This window comes from Abramis brama (assembly GCF_963993115.1).
Source record: "Abramis brama genome assembly, chromosome: 18".
NCBI classification, from domain to species: domain Eukaryota; kingdom Metazoa; phylum Chordata; class Actinopteri; order Cypriniformes; family Leuciscidae; genus Abramis; species Abramis brama.
In genome coordinates, this window is record NC_139980.1 from 13,866,522 (window position 1) to 13,883,083 (window position 16,562).

The window sequence follows — 16,562 nt, forward strand, 5'->3', positions numbered from 1 at the left end:
TTAGATTTATTGTTGTGTTTTATTGACATCTTTCCTGAAGTCATTTAAATATTGAAAATATGCACAATATTGATATACTGTATCTAGGAAACAAATGCAGTTGCTAACTATGCTGAAACACTGATCACATCTAATAGCTAAACCTAAACAAAGCGTCTATCCTTCTACCCCCAGACGCAGTGTTGAAGAAATTTCCACAGGCCACCAAGGGACAACTGGGGACAGCTGTCAACTCAAAAATAGCTGAACTCAGATTTAAAATGAAATAAATAAAAATGTAAAAAATAAATTGAAAATATGTTGTTTGTTTGTGAAAATGTTAACTTTTTAAATTTCAAAATATATTTCAAATGAAACAATTGGCAAAAGTTAAAACATATATGAACATATATGTTGTTAGTAAATATACTGACATATAAATATATTCACATATTGAACTAAAATATATTTATTGGGCCAATTTCGAATATTTGCATATATTCCAAAAATATATTTCAAAATATATTCTGAAAATATATTTCAAATATATTTCTTTTGTGTATGGGAGTATACTTAGAGTGGAAGTTCTCCGCTGGCCGTGGTGTTATGTTTTAATGGCCCCGCCCCTTCACTTCCTGCCTGAAATGTGTGGTCTCTCGACACTTCAGTTTAGGTCAAGTGCGAGATAAGATGTAAGTAGCTAAACTAAACATTTCATATTTGACAGCTGTTTTATGTCATGTTAAACGAATGACAAAAATAATCAGGCAAACTAATACAGTTTTGTCGAATTTCGCCATTTTGAACTAAAAATATATTTAGTAGGCTATACACATAGGCCTATGTAATGTGATTCATGTAATGTAATAATTAGTTTACTGTCATTGTGATGGGACAATAAACATTAAAGGGGTGGTTGATTATGATTTCACTTTTCTAACTTTAGTTAGTGTGTAATGTTGCTGTTTGAGCATAAACAACATCAGTAGGCCTACGGTGTACATTTTAGGACATCCTCAGACCTCAGACATATGAAGACAAGGCATCATGCCTCAGACTAAAAGGCTTCAGTCATTGGACAAAACGGCATCGCGCCTCAGACTGAAAAGCTTCAGGTCTCAGGAAAAACAATGTCAGGTGTCAGGTCTCGTACAATTAGGCATCAGATGAAACAGCCTCAGACAAAAAGGCATCAGACGAAACGGACTCAGACTAAAAGGCATCAGACAAAAAGGCATCAGACGAAACGGACTCAGATGGAGTTTGGAGATTCGCATTGCCCCGCCCCATATATATATATATATATATACTGTATACAGTACAGGCCAAAATTTTTGAAACAACAAAAAAAGTTTTTAACACTATACAAATATGGGATACATGCTAGGACAGAGAGAATGTTTTTGAAAGAAGTTTCTTCTGCTTATCAATCCTGCATTTATTTGATAAAAAATACAGAAAAAATGTAATATTGTGATATATTATTACAATTTAAAATAATTGGTTTTCAATTTATTATACTTTAAATTATCATTTATTTCTGTGATGCAAAGCTGAATTTTCAGGATCATTACTCCAGTCTATCACATGATCCTTTAGAAATCATTCTAATATGATGATTCATTATCAAAGTTGGAAACAGTTCTGCTGCTTAATATTTTTTCATAACCTGTGATACTTTTTAGGATACTTTGATGAATAAAACGTAAAAAAATAAAAATAAAAAAAAGAAGCAAATGTTTTAAAAATATAAATCTTTTGTAACAACAATATACACTGGTCAGTAATTTGGGGTCAGTCATTTTTTTCTTTATTTTTTTTTTAAAATAAATCAATACTTTTATTCAGCAAGGATGTGTTAAATTGATAAAAAGTGATAGTAAAGAAGTAGGGGCGGATCACCCCAGTTGGCAGCAACGAATTAAAAGTTATGGCCAATTTAACTGTGATTAAATTCACATCTGCCATATGTTGCCACCCGTCAAAAATTCCTGCACCCCTCTCGCCACACCATAATATTTTTCTAGATCCGCCCCTGTAAAGAAGATTTATATTATTAGATGTTGTTTTTATTTTGAATAAATGCAGTTCTTTTTAACCTTTTATTCATCAAATATATTAGGCAGCAGAACTGTTTCCAACACTTATAATAAATCAGAATATTAGAATGATTTCTAAAGGATCATGTGATAGACTGGATGTCACATGTGACACTGAAGACTGGAGTAATGATGCTGAAAATTCAGCTTTGAATCACAGAAATAAATGATAATTTAAAGTATAATAAATTGAAAACCAATTATTTTAAAACGTAATAATATATCACAATATTACATTTTGATCAAATAAATGCAGGCTTGATGAGCAGAAAAAACTTCTTTCAAAAACATTAAAAATAGTAATGTTTCCAAACTTTTGGCCTGTACTATACACTAATTATGTTGAAGAGAACATGCATTTCACGAGTTTTATTTGCACGTTTAAAAAAGTTAGATGACATATTCAGCTAGCTTGTATGTTGGCAAACTATTGTGAAGTAAAGCGTTCTTTTTTTCTTTTTCTTTTTTTTCTTTTATTGAATATGTATCAGATAACAAGCGGATATAAAGGACATAGAACTTCTACAGGAATTAAATTATATCAAGTATATGTAAAGCTTCACATATATAAAATAAATAAATAAATAAAAGACATACACAGAGGAAACATTATGCATCAGTGGTATTGTCAAAAATATCATCATAATATTTCAAGAATCTCACTTTTCTTGTTTTTAATCAACCTTAGAGACTTCAGAAATGAATCAAGTAAAGCGTTCTTTCGAGCTATGAATCGCGTACATGTGATGTCACATGGGGCGGGGCAATGCGAACCTCCAAACTCCATCTGAGTCCGTTTCGTCCGATGCCTTTTTGTCTGAGGCTGTTTCATCTGATGCCTAATTGTACGAGACCTGACACCTGACATTGTTTTTCCTGAGACCTGAAGCTTTTCAGTCTGAGGCGCGATGCCGTTTTGTCCAATGACTGAAGCCTTTTAGTCTGAGGCATGATGTCTTGTCTTCATATGTCTGAGGATGTCCTAAAATGTACACCATACTTCTGCAAAGTTACAAAGTTCAAAGCAAAGGAAGGAAGAAATCGTTTTTTAAAGCCACAATGTGTAGGATTTACTCCCATCTAGCGGTCAAATTGTATATGACTACCAACTGAATTACCAGAGAATGAGGGGGCTCTGATATTACTTTCTAGCCCCTCCCATTCCGAGGGCTTTTTAACTCCTACGGTGGCCGTATTATTTCAAATCTGCCGGTGTGGTGAACAAATGAGTCCTATTGAAGAGATGAGTCCTATTGAAGAGATGAGTCCGAGCTTGGACCATACTGTCTATGGCTTGGACTTCCACATTAGTATGCCAGTAGTATGCCTGATCTAAATCTGTTCTAGCGATCCCATACACAAAAGAAATATATTTGAAATATATTTTCAGAATATATTTTGAAATATATTTTTTGAAATATTCGAAATTGGCCTAATAAATATATTTTAGTTAAATATATGTAAATATATATATATATATATATATATATATATATATATATATATATATATATATATATATATATATATTTTTTTTTTTTTTTTTTTTAATATATTTTAGTTAAATATGTGAATATATTTATATGTCAATATATTTACTAACAACATATATGTTCATATATGTTTTAACTTTTGCAAATTGTTTCATTTGAAATATATTTTGAAATTTAAAAAGTTAACATTTTCAATTTATTTTTTACATTTTTATTTATTTCATTTTAAATCTGAGTTCAGCTATTTTTGAGTTGACAGCTGTCCCCAGTTGTCCCTTGGTGGCCTGTGGAAATTTCTTCAACACTGCGTCTGGGGGTAGAAGGATAGACACTTTGTTTAGGTTTAGCTATTAGATGTGATCAGTGTTTCAGCATAGTTAGCAACTGCATTTGTTTCCTAGATACAGTATATCAATATTGTGCATATTTTCAATATTTAAATGACTTCAGGAAAGATGTCAATAAAACACAACAATAAATCTAATAATTGCACTTAGTGTTAGGTACGTGCCACCTAATATGGCCTAATAATCCTAGGAAAGCAACTATCTGTCATTTTACATTGCAGTCATTTAAATGTAAGTACAGTATTTATTATAGCTGTGTGTCATAGTACAGTAGTGAAATATGGTAGCCTACTGTTGTGTATAGGGGAAAAGGTAGAGGAATTACTATGATCAAAATACATGTTCGATCCTTCTTTAGCAAGCTAAACATTTTATGACCATATATTTTGTCATATATTTTGCATTACATGTTATAAATGTAAATATATTTCACACTTAACATCATATATTTTTGTTATATTTCAGAATATATTTCAAAATGATAAATATAAGTAAACAACAATGCAAATATATTTCAATGTATTTGGAATATATGCCACATATTTTTGACACTTTAAAATATATTTCAATATTTTTTTTTTCTGTATGGGCAGTCTCTAAGACAAATAATCAGCAAACTTTTTCAACTCTTCAGCTGAAAGAACCTGCAGCGCAAGTTACTGAGTTTGTATGCAGTGAAATGGCTGAAGCCAATATTTCAGTGGGACAAGACCAGTTCATCTGTCCAGTTTGCTTGGATCTACTGAAGAATCCAGTGACAATTCCTTGTGGACACAGTTACTGTATGAGCTGTATTACCGGCTGCTGGACTCAGGAAGATCAGAAGGGAGTTTACAGCTGCCCACAGTGCAGACAGACCTTCACTCCAAGACCTGTTTTAGGTAAAAACACCATTTTGGCTGAAATGGTGGAAAAACTGAAGAAGACTAAACTCCAATCTGATGTTCCTGCTGGATCTGGAGATTTGGAGTGTGACGTCTGCACTGGAAGAAAACTCAAAGCCGTCAAGTCCTGTCTGGTGTGTCTGGAATCTTATTGTCAAACTCATTTTGAACGTCATGAAGAATTTCGCTCAGGAAATCCACACAAAGTGATCGATGCCACTGGACAACTCCAGCAGATGATCTGTCCTCAACACAATAAAAAATTGGAAATCTACTGCCGCACTGACCAGAGCTGCATTTGTTACCTGTGTACCAAGGATAAACATAAAAACCACAACACTGTAAGACCTAAAGCAGAGAGGAAAAATAAGCAGGTATAAATAAGATTATTACTAATTTTACATTAAAAAATTACATTTCAAATTATAGTTAAAATGTAAAAAGCTGCTTCTCTCTTTACGGTTCAATTGTAACAGGATGTGAGTGCATCCTGAAAGTGCAGTTACATAAATAGTGTTTGTATATTGTCAACATTACATACAAAGTCAGTTAAGTGATTTAGTGACTCAAAAATAGTTATCTGTTAGAGCATTTTAAGCAATTTCTTTGTTCAACAGCAACATCTGGAACAAACACAAAGAAACTTCCAGAAGAGAATCCAGCAGAGAGAGACAGAACTTCAGGAGCTGAAAGAGGTTGTGCAGACTCATAAGGTGAGTTGGCTATGTGTTGACTCTGTTCCCATCAGTGATTAACCCAGTGCTGCAGCACTTTCAGTCCCACTGAGGCGCACAGTCTATGTGCAACAGCAGTATAAGAGCTGACTGCGATGTGTGTCCCAACAGCGCACCATGCAGGCAGAAGTAAAAAACAGCGAGTGGATCTTTACTGAGTTGATCCGCTCCATTGAAAGATGCCGCTCTAGGGTGATACAGCTGATCGAATCTCGAGAAAAGGCTGTAGTGAGATCAGCTGACAAACTCATGGAGCAAATGAAAAAGGAGATTGATGACCTGAAGAGAAAAGATGCTGAAATTGAGCAGCTTTCACACACAGAGCATCACATCCTTTTCCTACAGGTAGTAGAACAGGATAGTGATATATATTTTGGATGGTTGATAGCTGGTCTGCTAAACTACTTTTTTTTTTTTTTTTTTTTTTTTTTTTGTCTACAGAATTTCCGGCATTTCCTATTTCCCCCAGAATCTACAAATTTTTTCCCGATTGCCATCAATACTAGCATCAAGTATGATGATGTTAGAAAATATGTCTCTCTGCTACAAAAGAAAGTTGAGGATTTCTGCAAAGAGGCGATAGGAAAGATATCTGGTAGAGGTAAAGTACTGCAGATGTTCAAATAGTAGATGTGCATCATGTAGACTAACATATAGATGTGATTGTTATAATTTTTCTCTTTGAATAAATATCACAATTTAAATGACTGTTGGTTTCCATAGTGAGATACATTGCGGTCAATTTCTCATCTGAGGAGGAAGAGGATGAGGAGGAAGATGATGATGATGATGAGGATGAGGATGAGGACGAGGATGACTTACAATGTAAGGGCTCCTAATAAAATTAACCAAAAGGGACTTTGTACTGCTCCAGAGATGTGTTGAAGATCTGGGTGAAGATTGGTGAAAGCTAGTCTGCACATGCTTTTAGACAGGTGAATGAGACATTGTTTGGGCCAAGTTCTTTCCTGATCTTCTGTCTTGTAGTTGGCGATGCCTTTCAGGCTTTTCAACACTGATAACTGAAAACTTGATCTGCTTTTCAGAGTAACTTCTTAGTGGATTCAAAACATAGTCTTGTAGATCCTGCTCCACTTCATAGGTGCATCTCTTTATGGTCCTTACTGCAGGCTTAGCAGATTTAAGTTTCTACCTGTAGACCAGGAGAAGATGAACTAGGCAGTGACCAGAAAGTCCCAAAGCTGCTCTGGAACAGAGCAATATGTGTCCTTTATTGTGGTGTAGTGGTACAATTAATGCCGGGATGCCGGGAATACTCCGCAATGGGGTCTTAAAGCCACGCTGACTGAGCTTTACAACATTTCCACCCAAACTGATAACTCATTGAGCATCTCAGTGGTTTGTTTTCATTACAAATTTGCACCTTTGTTTGACTGAATGTTTAACTTCTGACCATGAACTTTCCCCCACAGCGTCACAGCCTAGATTCTTCACAGTGTCCGACTCACAGTCCAGGAGCTTCAGAGATCCAGGGTCACAGCCCAGACCCTCATCAACCTTCAAGTCATGGTCCAGGAGCTTCAGAGATCCAGGGTCACAGCCCAGACCCTCGTCAACCTTCGAGTCATGGTCCAGGAGCTTCAGAGATCCAGGGTCACAGCCCAAACCCTCGTCAACCTTAGAGTCATGGTCCAGGAGCTTTAGAGATCCAGGGTCACAGCCCAGACCCTCGTCAACCTTAGAGTCATGGTCCAGGAGCTTCAGAAATCCAGGTTCACAGCCTAGACCCTCCACACCACCAAACTGATGACCCAGACCCTTTACAGCAGGGGGACCAAATCATTTTCTTGGAGATCTACTGACCTGCAGAGTTAAGATCCAACCCTGTTCCAACATACATGTCCGTAGTTATCAAGTGCTCCTGAAGATCTTAATTACCGAGTTTAAGTATATTTGATAGGGTTGGAGCTGAACTTTGCTGGAAGGTAGATCTCCAGGAACATGATTAAGCACCCCTGCTTTACAGTGTCATATCATGAATATCATTTGAATGCTTCCAATCCACAATCTGACTTCTGATTCTGAATTGTGATGCAGCCTGAATCATAATCACACCATGTTCATTTATTGGCCAGAGAAGAACTGGCCCGCCTTGACTGAGCCTGGATTCTCCCAAGGTTTTTTTATCCATTTCTGTACATGATGGGGTTTGGGTTCCTTCAAGTCAAGTCAAAATGTATTTCTATATCACATTTAAAAGCAACAGAGTTGTGCCAGAGTGCTGTAAAACAGAAAGTTGTAGGAGAGGAAAGCATCAAAGGAAAACATGCAGCGTACAAAATATAAACACATTAAATAAAATACAATCAAAAAACTTCAACATAAAACCCTTAAAGGTCCCATATTTTCAAAACTGAAATTTCTGACCTGTTGTTTATACAGTCTATGGTTGCCACTAGGGCTGGGAGAAAAAATCGATTAACCTAGGTATCGCGAGTTTTTTTTTTTTTTTTTTTTTTTTTGCGATTTTAAAATCGATTTTTTTTTACTACAGAATCCATATTAATTCAAATCAAATTGCTTTATTTTTGTCCTTGCTTAGATGAGGTTGACAGAAGTTAGCCACTTTAGTTTCAACAGAGGATGAAATGTGTCGTTATCTATGAGTGTTTAGTCACGTAATGTAAGTGGACGCGTGAAAGCGACGTGAGACTGAATGCACTGGGGGAAAAAAGCCCTCGCAGCACATACTCATATGATGAGAGAGAGATAGGACATAGAGTTGCACGATTCATCTTTAAAAGACTGTGATCTTGATTCAGACACCCATGCGATCTCCTTCCATTTTGTTTGTCTATTAAATCTTTGACAAATCATATTGCAACATTCAAATCTGTGTCAATCTGCGCTGCCGCTGACCCGGAGAGAGTTGTCATGAAACAGCTTCACAGACAGTCTCATAGTATCATTATTTCTGTGATGCAATAGTTAAAATTGTCATAGAAATACTGGGATAAAAGTTTAAAGTTCAAATATAAACACTGATGTCTACGATAGCGATCAAAATAGAGTAAATCAGCTTTTGATAGAAACGTGGCGCTTAAAATAACGCATTTATCGATTACATTGTTTCGTCACAGGTGGTGAAAAGTGACTGTTAAAAAATGTATTTGTTATTGAATCATTTATTTATTAAAGAGAATGTAGTACTGTATGATGCTTCTGAAATGAGTCAGAAATATGTGATGAATTGTTTTTGTAAATATGACTCATCTTATACATCATTTACAGTCTGTATAAGTGTATGATTTAACTTTTCCCCATGGTCTACACTGTAAAAAAATTATTGTCAAATTAACAGTAACTTACTGGCAACAATTATCCAGTAGTTGCTGCATTTCATTCAACAGTAAAATTACTGTAACACAAAATACAGTACTGTTAAGCATACTGTAAAATTAAATACATTATTTGACTGTAATTATTTACCACGTTAAAGCACAGTATTACACCGTTAATTTTTAATAATACTGTATAGTATTATACAGTTATGAAATGTTATTTTACTACTTTTATAGTGCTACTGTGTTACCTGTAGAATATGTAGAAAATCTGTAGGAATATTATTTTTACTGTTAATAGAAAAAAAGAACAATTGAAGCTTTAACTGCACAACAAGGTTTATTGTGTATTTTTAAACAATACATTATTAATAATAATGTAATATAATACAACAATAAAAATCTGTTTTAAAAGAAGACTAGGCCTAATGAACAATATATTTTGAATAATTAAGATCAGTGAACAATTCATGTATTTCAATTCATGCAAAAATGATCCTGAACAGGTAAAAAAGAAACTTAGAAAGAAAGCAAGACAGGTGAGGATGAAGGCCAGAAGAGGAGGGTAGTGATGGTGTGAAGTGGTAGAAGAGCGACAGCACTTCTGATAATCCTGCAAGGAATGATAAGCACAAATCAATCAGAGGCAAAACATACAACTAATAATCAAAAAAACCTAACTCACATTATCAACACCTTTTTAGGAGAATTTTTTTTGCCTATGGTATCAACCTTATTTTTCACGGAAGAGTGGCACGGCCATTTAAAATGGAATGTGTCTGGCTTCCGGTGTCATCCGCTTACAGTAGCTGTACAAAAAAGCTTGTTATGCTTCTTGATATTTTGATGTATTGAATTTGTCATAATTGTAAACACTAGTTTGTAGCACAAATATTTTTATCATTTACAGAACTTTGTTATTCATCTCGTTATTTCCATATAGCGGGTAATGAACCGGAAGTCTTGCACATTCACAGAAAATAGCTAGGCTACTTTAGTTTTTACATACAAGAAACACGTTCAACATGGACACGCAAGCGGTTTTCTTTGGTAACGAACAAATACTCTATAAAAGAGAATGAACATGTCCTGTATCAGAAGCTAAAGTAATAAATATTGAGAAGGCAATTGGCCCGTATTTTCTGACTCCAAACAATCGGCCACTTATCAGGGCTGCGTTTCCCTAAAGCATTGTAACCTTAAACTGATTATAGAGCAATTACCACCAATGGTTTCTACGATCAATTTAGGCTTACAATGCTTACGATAGTCAGTTCCTTTCATAGATATGTCTGTCGACTTGATGCTTACTAATTTTAATGATGAAAAAGACGTGCGTGAGCTCACGCCGTGAGAGGAGAATGTGAACGCTGAGCGGCAGCGGGTTAAATTAAATTAACGCAGATATGAGGTGTGTATAATTTAAACTAAATAACTCCCACTCGATTAGGACTAACAGTAGCTGCTGATCATTTCTCTTCTGTTCGATTCTCGATTTTGAATCAAATTTCATTTAGATATATGCATAGATTTGATTTTAGATTTGATCATAGATTTTAAATCTATTCTATGCATATATCAAATTGAAATTTGATTCAAAAGAGAATTCCCAATTTCAAAAGTACCGCCTCCTTTGAATCAAATCGTGACCCAAAGAATCGATTTGAATCGAATCGTTGAATCAAAAAAGATTCCCACCCCTATTACATTTCATTATATTTTAACTTTACCTGTTGTCTTCATTATTTAATGTATGTTTGAGAACATTTGAAACTTAAAATAAATAAATATTTGACAATGATTGTGATAATTATCAATACTGACTGATACACTGTAAAAAATGATTTTTTGGTGAAGTAAATACTACTGAAAAAAAAACAATGTAATTTACATGAAAAAGTTAGTTCAGGCAAGAACAAAAAAAACGAAGTAAATTCCATATCAGTACTTAATTCAAGCGAGTAGAAATGAAAGCGTAAATATCAACTCAATAAAATTAAGTAAAAATTACTCAGCTTTTCTGATACTGGGGTTCCCATCATGCACTGGACCTTGAATAAGGTAAATTTTCTGCTCAAAATGACACATTCAAACACAAAAACGATCCATCAAATGTTACCGTAGATAATCTAAGTAAAGCACATACTATAAATGACTGGTATAATTCAATATTATTGTTTGAGTGAAATGTAATGCAAAGGAAATTTCAACTAAATCGATATTAATCAACCTTTTACTAGCCAAGTTAAAATTACTTATTTTCTGTGTTACTTTCACTTAACTAGTTTAAGTAAAGTTTACTTAATTCCATATTCCAAGTAAATTTAACTTAAAAGATTTCTAATTAAAGCTACTGATGAATATGTTTAGGTTTTTACTTGCATGGCAAATCTTTGTAAATTTACTAGCATTTTCTGAGTGAAAAAAGTTGCCTAGCTTTTTTCAATTAAATCCTACTCCAAATTTTTTTCAGTGTATGAAACATTTTATCAAGATGATTTTTGACCATATCACTCAACCCTATTTTTTACCATTTCATGTTTTAATTAAAACTTATTTAAAGAGATGTTACGATTATAATATAAAATACGAATTCTTTGACTTATACAAGGCATATTTGTTAAATGGAAACTGTGAAGGGAACATAATTACATTTTAAAACAGACTATCAATTTGAAAAATGTCATTTCCACACTTGATTTTTCTAAATACAGATTCAGACACAACTCATTTCTACAGATATGGGCTCCACTGCACATCCCTAATATTACTCTTACCTTAATGATTTTGCCAATCATATTCTGCAAAGTCCCTGATGTAAGATGCAATGTGTGGATTCAAGGCCATGGTCTTCCTCCGAACAACCTTCCCACTCTTTCTGCTCACCTGGAACTGTGATGTGCATTTTGAATTTTCAGGATTTATCCTGACAAGAAACCTGTAAATACAAAAAAATATTTTCCAGCTGAATCAAGAGTAGGCTAATCAGAATATGTAGCATCATCTGTAATAAGTCACATCACAATAGGGGATAAGCTCTAAACCATCACTTGTGCAAAATAAAAAGCCATTGGTGTTACTAATATAAATCAATTTGTAACAAAAGTGTATGAATGAACATAGACTGAGGTAACTGCACAAGGTCCTGGCAGATCGCCAGGTCAGGTCCTCAGAGACGTGTAAAAGAAAATTCTGATTTAGACGAAAATAAGCGCGAATAAATCAAGGGAGGAATCGAAAATGTAATTTTATAACAAGAATCCGAATCCTAACCTTGGGTATCCGATTTCAGGCTTGATTTTAAATTCCCAACCGTATGATATATAAAATAATGAACACGCAGGCGCTTCCACCGACTTAAAATGGTAAATAACAAAATTATTAGATGAATGAATGAATGAAATCTTTATTTTGAACAATTAATAAAATAATAATAAAATTAAAAAAGACAGCAATGCGTATGAAATATCCATACAAATAAATAAACAAGTTTTAGCATAATAATCAACCTGTTCGAAAAGGGATAGGTAGAAGCCCTAGGGCCTAGGCTTATCAAGACCTACCGCCAGTAACCAGTATCATTCTGACCTTATAAGAGGCTACATATGCAATCTATGTTTATAAAATCACATTTATTAATCAAGTACGCTAGCTATCAACATGAAGGAAATCCGCTTCTGACTTAACGTTACAGGCGTTATAGAGCATAAGCCGGGGGCAGTTCTTCTAAACTAACGTTAACCTGCTACTATTTAGTTTGCATTAAAAAATATAAAGATTCATCACTAACCAGATATTTATGGCGAAAACTTAAATATCTGGTTAGTGATGAATCTTTATATTTTTTAACAGACACAGCGACACACGTACCCTTCGGCGTACCCTGACGTGCACCTCTCCAAAAATGTAACAACGCGTCAACTCTACGCGGACGCAAGCGCTGTGATTGGTCTGCTAGGATCGCTCCCTCGGGTTTCACACGCTCCCTCTGCAAGTGTCAACGCGGACAACGACGCAGAAGTATAAATGAAAACCAACGCGTTGCCTACAGCGTAGAGGCTCCGGCGTAGGTCCGACGCAGAAGTATAAATTGGCCTTAAGTAGCAATTTTACTGGTGGAATTGTGTGTGGTGTTTTTCGCGGTCAATTTGCACTGCTGTAGGCCTACTTAGATTTACAGTAGTAGGCTAACTAATAATTTCCCAGAATAGAAAAGGCCATTGGAACCACCTACCTTCGCAGCTAGTTCATGACTTTTCTAGCAGTCTGGACTCTGGAGTGAAAATTACAGGATCCAAACATCCATCCAGAACCTATCTCTCTCGACGGGCGGCCTCATATTACAGGATACGACAAAACGACAAAGACAACTTCTCGATCTGGCTTTGAAGTACACCTTGATGTGCCAGCATGGCAGGGGATATAAAATTAATATAAAATAATACTTTTATATTAAAACATAAAAATACATTTTATTTAAAAAATATATACTATTTAAAAAAAATACACTCTGTAGCTATGGTTTAGCATTGGGGGAAACCAAATCCGACTTACCAATTCATTTCCATGGGGGAAATGATAAATATCTTACAGATTTGGCTATTGAAAGAAACAATATTACCACATTGTGTAAAAAAAGGGCAAATGTACATTTTGAAACTTTATCAATAAAACTTAAAAGAGCTTAGAGTGTTCTGTTTTATTTTAGTGGAACTAGGTAATTTTACCTTATTTGTTTCCTATTAAGTAAACTAAACATAAATGAAAACTATTTTTAAAGGTCAGTAAGTTTTTGCTTTTATTTATCTCAGTATTGGTTGTGGACTATTTAATATCCTGGATTTGTTGTTATAATGTTTGGTTAACTTGTTTTGTGTTTGAAGCACATAATAGTAGTCTAGTAGTAGTAGGCCTACAACCCACTGAAAAAAATGATGGAATCACCACTTTTACAGGATGTTCCCCCAGATGTTTTACTTTATAGCAAACAAATCACAGATATGACACAACAATATTTTATTATAACACTCTGTTCTCATGAAACTACGGAGCCCCTGAGGGGACCTTTGCAAAAAAATAAAAATAGGGTACAGACTTTTTACCAGTTATGATAAGACTTGAATTGTAACTGATGTATGCATATGACGCTGATATTATGCATTTTAATGAATAAAGACAACATGAATTTAATTATAAATATTTGTATGTTGTTTAATTAAAATAAAACATTAAGTGTTGTGTCAACTGCTGTGTGCTTAATGATGATAACGCTTTATCATGAATGATGGTATAAAAATATTTTTAATGAATTAAATATGTATTAAATTACAATTAAGTTTTTAGTGTAATCTTAAATGTATTTTTTTGCGACTCTGCAATGACACTCTTCCTGTGTTTCCTTGAGTGTGGATCGTGACAGAAGGACTCCGTCCAACACAAGATCCAGCAGTATGTTCGCCAGTGTCTCTTCCCCAGCCACCGAGTGGGAGAGAGGACAATTTTTTGAAGGGACCCGGTTGGTCAAATTTCGCAGTAGAGGAGGCCGCAGTAGAGGAGGTGGTCGAGAGGAATCCCGACACCACTCTCCACTCTGGCCCCTCTTTGACCCTGGGTTAGTGATGTCCAGTCCAGAGCCCCATCCGCCGCTGACTCCGCCCAGCCCAAAGCTCCATCCACCTCTGATTCCGCCCAGCCCAGAGCTCTGTTCGCCGTGGTTTCCGTCCAGCCCAGAGCCTGTACATAGCCATCAGAAACAGCGGAGGAGGGGTAAGACCTCCAGTCTCCCCAAAGAACCAGAGGCGGAGCCTCAGATGACCTTATTTGAATGTTTCACTTGGTGGGCTCGTCTCACTGAACAGAGTGCTGCGTTCCCGGTAGATTCCGGGGAGACAGCAGCATCCACCCGCTCTCGAACACGGAGGAGGAGAAGGAAGACGCCCTCCGTGACGGTTCCGGTGGTCCCGAGTCCGGTGGTCCCAGTTGTGGTGGTCTCGAGTCCGGTGGTCCGGAGACGGAGGAGGAAGAGAAACCCCTCCTCAACGACTTGTCCGGTGGCTCCTAACCCAGAGACCATCCCGGAAGTTACTGCCATCCCTGACGCGCCGCTCAGGCGACTTGCTCTGCCCGCTCTGGTCTCCGCCTTGGCCGCCCGATGGACTGTCTGTTTTGTTCTGGTTGCCGGCTAAGCTGTTCCCTCCTGTTCCTGTTCCTGTTCCCCTCCATGGACCTGGCCCCCCATCCCGCCCCTTGATCCTCCACCATTCCACCCCCTGCCTGGACTCTTGTTTTGTTTGTGTCTAGTCTTGGAGTGTCTGGTAGTGGTAGCCGCTCCGTAGAGGGGGGGTTATGTCACAGTGTTGTGTTATGTTCCCTGGTGTCCACTAGAGGTCCCCTTCCCCCACGGTGTCATTCTCATTAGGAACTGCATTTCCCACAATCCTTGTCTGCACTCATCACTGTTCATTGTACCCAGCTGTTCCCCATCATGATTGTTAGTTCTGTGTGTATTTATATCTGTTTTAGTGTTTGTTACGGAGTCCTTGTTATTCGTCACACCACTTTGAGGTCTGTTTTCCGCTCTGTCTTGCCTGTTCTTGTTTTGTCTCTTGTTTGGATTGCTTTATGGATTTTGACCCCTGCCTGGACTGTTAATGAATTATGGATTTCCCTATTAAATTACATACTGCACTATTGGATCTTCCTGTGTTTCCTTGAGTGTGGATCGTGACATTTTTTTCCTACAGTAAAGCACAGTCCACAAACAATGCAGTCCTATACTGTACATTTACTAGCGATATAACACCAAATTTATTCACAAGACGAACGCGCTAATATTCCACAAGAAACTGACTGTCATAAAACTTTGACCTGAGGTGCCTCGTGTGATCCATGTAAGCAGAACGCTTTCTCCGATGGTAAGAGACACCCTCTCATCTGCCTATAATAAGACAAATCTCTGGAGGCATGCTCCAAGCACACTCTCATCTCATCCCTATTCCCACATTTGTAGTAGGCTAATGACACTATAACGCAAACCGGAAATTGTAACGCGTGAGCACGCGAAAGTCTGTATATTTTTTATTTTTGCAAAGGTCCCTTCAGGGGCTCCGTACTGTAGTATTTTCCAGAGCAAGTATAGGGAAAAAAATGGAATCATCACCATCATCAAAAAAATAAATAAAATAAAAATTATATAGATATAGATATCTTTCTCTGGCTTTTGACAGCCTGAATTCTTGGAGGATGGACTTCATTAATGAGAAACAATATTCCCCATCAAGCTGGTTCCAAGTTTCTCAAATAGCGGTTGACAGATCAGCTTTGCGGGATGGAGCCTTATCGTGGACCAGTGTTTTTAATTTCCACCATAGATTTTCGACTGAGATCCAGACTGTTTACTGTCCATGTCATTCAGTTGAGATGCCTTTCCTGATGAAAAGCTTGAACACTTTTTGCTCTATAGCAAGATTTATTATCATCCTGAAAAAAATGATTTCATCATCACTAAACCAATTTTCTATTGATGGAATGAGAAAAGGTAAAAAAATGTACACGTGCATTTACTGCAATCATAAATGAGTTGGGAAATTTGATTGTTTTCTTCAGGCAGATATCTTTATATTTTCATTAGAGCGGCACCTGACAAAAGTTCCAGCATCATCTCCTTGGCTAATGCAGATTCCCGATTCTCCACTGACTTTCATCCAATCATCCACACTACATGA

At 36.3% G+C, this 16,562-nt stretch overlaps 1 protein-coding gene across 1 annotated transcript in view; it reads left to right on the top strand.

Annotated features, from left to right (window-relative positions):
• Window positions 1-604: 604 nt before the first annotated feature.
• ftr63 (finTRIM family, member 63) overlaps window positions 605-16,562 on the top strand; it is a gene marked incomplete at its 3' end in the record, with an annotated part of 24,456 nt that continues 8,498 nt past the window's right edge. Inside the window, 8 exon segments of the mRNA XM_084090236.1 lie at window positions 605-671; window positions 4,553-5,176; window positions 5,420-5,515; window positions 5,648-5,881; window positions 5,978-6,137; window positions 6,260-6,361; window positions 6,970-7,303; window positions 14,243-14,947. Of these exon segments, the coding sequence (XP_083946362.1) occupies window positions 4,598-5,176; window positions 5,420-5,515; window positions 5,648-5,881; window positions 5,978-6,137; window positions 6,260-6,361; window positions 6,970-7,303; window positions 14,243-14,947 (2,210 nt within the window). The 5' untranslated portion in view covers window positions 605-671; window positions 4,553-4,597.